At 45.0% G+C, this 6,391-nt stretch overlaps 1 protein-coding gene across 4 annotated transcripts in view; it reads right to left on the bottom strand.

Annotated features, from left to right (window-relative positions):
* The window catches only part of RPRD1A (regulation of nuclear pre-mRNA domain containing 1A), a 71,017-nt gene extending 64,927 nt beyond the window's left edge, over positions 1–6,090 (bottom strand). For 3 of the 4 annotated variants that reach the window (XM_021711123.1, XM_021711124.1, XM_021711125.1), the window contains exon 1: positions 5,750–6,088. In XM_021711123.1, the coding sequence (XP_021566798.1) occupies positions 5,750–5,900 (151 nt within the window). In that variant the 5' untranslated portion in view covers positions 5,901–6,088. Of the gene's footprint in view, positions 1–5,749 lie in introns of all 4 variants that reach the window. The other variant, XM_008055514.2, reaches the window with a different exon arrangement.
* Between the last annotated feature and the right edge of the window lie 301 nt (positions 6,091–6,391).

Here is a 6,391-nt window from a genome sequence, read left to right as displayed (position 1 = left end):
CCTAATTTTTGATTTATTGTAGAGATGAGGTCTCACCAAGTTGCCCAGGCGGGTCTCGAATCAGGCAATCCACTCACCTCAGCCTCCCAAGGCGAGGGATTACAGGCTGAGCCACCGAGTTCGGCAAGAAACAAATTTTAAAATGAGCAGTAGAGACATTCCTCCAAAGATTATATACAAATGGCCAACAAGCACATGATGATAGGCTCAACATAGTTAGGTATCAGGAAAATGCATCCCAAAACCATGAGATTCCACTTCACACCCACTAAGATAGCTATAAGCAAAAAGACAGAAAAGAACAAATATTGGCAAGGACTGGAGAAAGTAGACCCTCACACATTGCTGGCAATGGTGCAGCCACTGTGGAGAATAGCCTGGTGGATCCTCAAAAGGATGAATGTAGAACTCCTATATGATTCAGCATTCCACTCCTTAGTATATATCCAAGAAAAATGAAAACATATCCACAAAAAACATGTACAAGAATGTTCACAGCAGCATTATTCCTAATAGCCAAAAAGTGTGAACAACTCAAATGTCTATCAACTGATAAATGGGTAAATTCACACAGTGGAATATTATTTATCCATAAAAAGAAATAAAGTTTCTACACATGCTATAACATGGACGACCTCGGAAAACATGCTAATCAAAAGAAGCAAGGTGCAAAAGACCACATATTCCATTTACATGAAATGGTAAAAACAGGTAAATCTGTAAGGCAAAGTAAATGAACAGCTGCCCAGAGCTGGGAAAGAAGAGGGGAGGGGGGAATGGCAGCTAAAAGACATGGAGTTTCTTTTTGGGTAATAAAAATGTCCTAAAATGGACTGTGGTGATGGTTTGAAACTCTATAAAAATACTAAAAACCATTAAATTGTACACTCTAAATAGATCAATTTTGTATGTGAATTTTATGTCAATACAGAAAAAAAGAAGGGTCACTTACATTTTTGGTTATGCTTTATTGCATTTATCAGAAATTTTATGTCATTTTGGTCTTCATAAAGGCCTTGGGGTTAACCCTCCAATCAGAAATTCTTTCTTTAAAAGAGATAAAGATAAGGAAGATAGAAAAAGAAAGGAAACCTTCATAACGGAATGATTACCATTCTGACATATGCTATCAACTCATTCTTATATTTTGAACAGTAATTTCTCCCACTGTCACATTTTTGTCTTCTAGAAACTAAAGAATGCCTACCTTAGTGCAAAATGTTCAACCAATTTTCCTTAGTTAATTTAATTTAGTTTAGTATATTTCATTTAGTATATTTTCAAATTTGATCAATTCATTTCATAAATACTTATTTTATGGAGATAAGAGAATTTCAAAATATCACGGTAAAATGTCTAAAACAATGCCTGGTGCTCAGTAAGTGATTGCCATTATTATTTTTATGTATTTTTTTTTTTCTTTTTGAGTTGGGGTCTCACTGTCGCCCAGGTTAGAGTGCCGCGGCACCATCACTGGGCTCAGGCCATCCTTCTGCTTTAGCCTCCCGAGTAGCTGGGATTATAGACGTGTGCACCATGCCCAGTTAAATTTTTTTTTAATTTTCTGTAGAGATGAGGTTTCGCTATGTTGCCTAGGCTGGTCTTGAACTCCTGGACTCAAGCAATCCTCCCAAAGTGCTGGGATTACAGGCATAAGCCGCCTAGGCTGGTGGTTGATCTTTCTCTTATTTATCTCATCTGTTTGGAAAGTGCTTTCTATTGTCACTAAACTACATGCAATGAGGATCCTGAGGCTGAAGAGCAAAACTGCAGGGAAAGGGGAAGACACAAAGACTATGCAAGAAAAGGAAATCCTTGGCAGACTAACTCAGGCCCACATGAGAATGTGGCAGCAGCATGTTCATTGTCACCACCACCACCATCAGCACCATCACCACCCTCCTCCTAAAGCCTCTATTTTTATGCCTTTAATTTTTTCTACTTGTGAAACACTTAAACATACGGAAACATCACAAACCCCACTAGTAGCACATTGTATCATTTTCCCACACTGTACCAAATGATTACAAATAGAAGAAAAATCCAAACTTCAAATAATCTATTATTTCAATTGTTGCCAATTCTAGGAAAATAAGCCCAGTACACTGGTTGCCTACCTGTAGTCCCAGCTACTCAGGAGGCTAAGGCAGGAGGATCACTTAAATCCAGGATTTCCAGACTAGCCTGGGCAACATGGTGAGACACTGACTTTTAAAATAAAAATAAATAAATAAAAATTCTACAAAAATAGTTAACAGGCATTCAAAGGCTGACCATCTCCAGGTGTGGCTCTTTGCATTCAAAGCTATTTAAATATATGAAATAGTAAATTTTCCTTTTACTCTATGAAAAATGAGCACAGATCCCTTCCACTTCCTCTTTCCCAATGGTGTACACTGACTTGGAACACTGTGTTGATCATTATTATGCATGTTTTAACTGTAACTATAAGTATCCATAAACAACAGAGTATTGGTTTTCATATTCTGCCAAACAGCATATTGGTCTGTACCTTGATTTCTTAGCTCAAGATTTTGTTCTTCAGTCATGTTGTTGCCTGTGGCTCTAGTTCATTCATGAAAACTGTTAGACAGTATTATATTTTATGAATATCACAATTTATTTTTCCATTCTCTAACTAATAAAATGTGTAATTTGTTTCAAATTTTATTATTACAAGGCTGCAATAAACATAATTCCTTGAGCACAATACTTACTTCTAGACTATATTCCTAGAAAGAGAATGACTTGGTCAAAGAATATATACCACCAGCTTCATTAAAGGCTGCTCAACAGAAAAAAAAGGTTGCGCAATAGACCTACAAAATGGTTGTATCTTTTCATTCTCATCAAACGGTGTAAGAGTTCTTGCTTCTCTTTATCCTCAACAATCTTTAATATAGTTATACTTTTAATTTTGCCAAGCAGATGAACATAGGTGGCATTTCACTGGTGTATTTTTTCCTGATTTGTAAGATTAAGCATCATTTTTTGGCCTTTCACGTTTCCTCATATGAAATGTCTATAAACAGTATTGCCATTTTTCTATTCATTTGTAATAGTTTTAAGACAGTCTGGGTATCAATTCTTTTTTTTTTTTTTTCCCTGAGTTGGAGTCTCACTCCGTCGCCCAGGCTGGAGTGCAGTAACACACTCACAGCCACCCTAGCATCAATCCACTGGGCTCAGGTCATTCTTCTGCCTCAGCCTTCCAAGTAGCCGGACTACAGGCGAGCACTACCATGCCTGGCTACTTTTATTTATTGTAGAGACAACGTCTCACCAAGTTGCCCAGGCTGGTCTTGAACCTGTAGGCTCAGGCAATCCTCTCACTTCAGCCTCCCAAAGTGTTGGGATTTACAGACTTGAGCCACCATGCCCGGCCTGGGTATCAATTCTTTAATGATTATGTTTCTAAATGCTCTTTCCAAAAAAAAAAAAAGACACCCGTTACTGATTTTGAAATCTATTCCTGACTTCCCAAAGTTCACAACTACTTTATCTAGACCTTTCTATCAGTGTTTCTCAAATCTTGTTGTCCCTCACAAAGGATGAAGTCCTCACTGAGAGCCAATACACATAACAACCAGAGGCAGCACACAAGACTAGGACAGCTTGTCTCCATTCCATACAGCCAACAGCTTGGCTCACGTTTTGGCTCTCATGTTAATACAATTCACAGCTTTCACACGGCTCGGTAAGCAACCATCTATTTTGATTAATAATGTTCTGTTAAACCGGGCTCGGTGGCTCAGCCTGTAATCCCACGCCTTCGGGAGGCTGAGGTGAGTGGACTGCCTGAGTCCGCGGGTTCGAGACCCGCCTGGGCAACTTGGCGAGACCTCATCTCTACAATAAATCAAAAAATCAGCCGGGCGTGGTAGCGCGCGCCTGTAGTTCCGGCTACTCGGAAGGCCGAGGCGGAAGGATCGCCGGAGCCCAGCAGGTCGAGGCTACGGTGGCCGGGAGCAGCCACTGCACTCCAGTCTGGGCGACAGAGTGAGACTCTAACTCAAAAACAAAAAACAAAAAAACACTTAACACTTACTAGAGGACCATCATATTCATCAGGATGTTTGAAACAATAATGAAGAGTGGGTTGGGCACGGTGAATCATTTTGGGAGGTCGAGGCGAGAGGATTGCCTGAACCCAGGGGTTTGAGACCAGCCTGGGCAACTTGGTGCAGACCTCCTCTCTACAGTAAATCAAAAAACTAGTAGGGAGTGGTCCTAGCTACTTGGAAGGCTGAGGCCAGCAGGTCAAGACTTCGGTGGCCATGACTGTGGGTCACTGCACTCCAGCCTGAGCGACAGAGTGAGAATCTGACTCAAAAAAAACATTAAGGCGGGGCTCGGTGGCTCAGCCTGTAATCCCAGCACTTTGGGAGGCCGAGGTGAGTGGATTGCCTGAGCCCGCGGGTTCGAGACACGCCTGGGCAACTTGGCGAGACCTCATCTCTACAAATAAATCAAAAACTAGCCGGGCGTGGTAGCGCGCGCCTGTAGTTCCAGCTATTTGGAAGGCTGAGGCGGAAGGATCGCCGGAGCCCAGCAGGTCGAGGCTGCGGTGGCCAGGAGCGGCCACTGCACTCCGGTCTGGGCGACAGAGTGAGACTCCAATTCAAAAAAAAAAAAAAACAACATTAAAATGAAGAGTGCCCACGCTACCCAACGAACTAAGACTCAGACTAAGCAAACGAAATGCTTTATTTTCAGTTGCACTAACATACAGTTTTGTTTTGTTTTGAACAGATAAAGTTGCTCTACAGAAACGAACTGATTCTGGATATTTTGGTGATAGACATGTGCTCAAAAAAGTTGACTTTATTTACAGAAAAACTCTCAAATGCTTTGCAAAATAAAGACACTGTACTAGAGGCATGTAATCACAAAGCCGGAAGAGACTTTAGAACTCTTAATCTAAATCTCTCATTTTCAGGTGAGGCACCTGCAATCCAGAAGTTGTTTAAAAACTTGCCCAGTCGAGCCTCTAAAATCTAAAAATTCAGAGTTCTTCCCCCTGCATCACCTCTTCTCAACTTCGATGTCTAAAATTGATTATTCTGGCCCGGAGCAATGGCGCATGCCTATGTAATCCCAGCACTTTGAGAAGCCGACGCGGGAAGACTGCTTGAGCCCAGGAGTTCCAGATCAGACTGGGCAACATAGCGAGACCTCGCCTCTCTAGAAACCAAAAGATCATCAGCCCGGAGTGGTGGCGCGCCCTGGAGTAGGAGGTCCAGGCTACAGTGAGCCGTGATCCTAACGCTGTCCTCCAGCCTGTGAGACAAACAGAGACCCCGACTCAAAAATAAAAATATATATAAATAAGAGGGATTCCCCTCCTAATTTTACAAGACCAGGGTGATGTGTTACAATAAAAATGACGGAACTAACGCCCAAATCCACACCCATCTCTTCCTCTCCACCTCCTTTACCTTTTCCCTCCCCTGGCCTCCATTATAATTCATAGAAGGAAAATACCTGACACCCGGTGTGGAGTCCCAAGCCCCTGCTCCGGTTTCCGGGCCCATCGGAGGCTTTTTTGTTGTTAACTGTTCCTTGTTTCAATAAGGACCCACCGGAGCCCCGGCTTTGCAAAAGCGCGGTGCACGCGGCTCCTCCCGGCCCCGCCGACCCCGGCGCGCGGGCGCGACCCCTCCTGACGCCGGGGACCCGGGGACGCCGCGAGCCGGGGGAGCGGGGCGCCGGGGAGCGCAGGGCCGGCCGGCAGGCGCGGGCGACTCACCTTTCCGCAGCTCCCGCTCCCACACGGTGACGATGGGCCGCGAGTGCTTGCGGTGGTGGATGAGCCACAGGGACAAGGTCTGCACGCTCTGCTGCGAGTTGCTCAGCTCCGACAGCTTCTTCTCCAGCGCCGCCTCGGAGAAGGCGGACATCCCTCCGGCACCGCGTTCACGCCGTCCCGCGCGGTGGGGCCGAGGGGAGGAGAGTGTCGCCGCCCCAGTCGCGGCCTCGCCCCCTCACCCCACCCTTCCCCACGCCCTCACCACCTCCGCCGCTACATCCAAGTCCCGACGCAAACCAGCAAGATGGCGCCCGGCCGGACGTGACGTCCAGGCAGGCCCAGGCCACGCCCCCGCCCGCTCCAGGTCCTGGGAGAAGGCGCGGCCACCAGGCGGAAGGGGCGGGACCGACAAAGGTACGGGGGAGGTAAGTGGGGCGTGCTCGGGGCGTGCTCGGGTCTGGCCCCCGGGTGGGGGCGTTGCCAGGCCTGGAACTCTCCTGGAGGAAACTGTCTCTGCCCAGTAAGCAGTAATTACAAATCCCGATATAGGCGTGTAAATTGGTATAAGTTGGTATAAATTGGCGCAGCCACTTTGGAGACTATTTGATGATCAATTATATATATATATATATATATATATAT

The sequence above is a fragment of the Carlito syrichta genome, unplaced genomic scaffold (genome assembly GCF_000164805.1).
Source record: "Carlito syrichta isolate Samal-C Ts95f unplaced genomic scaffold, Tarsius_syrichta-2.0.1 Scaffold301868, whole genome shotgun sequence".
Taxonomy (NCBI): domain Eukaryota; kingdom Metazoa; phylum Chordata; class Mammalia; order Primates; family Tarsiidae; genus Carlito; species Carlito syrichta.
Note: the sequence above shows the minus strand (reverse complement) of the source record. Positions and strands in the feature narration are given on the sequence as shown.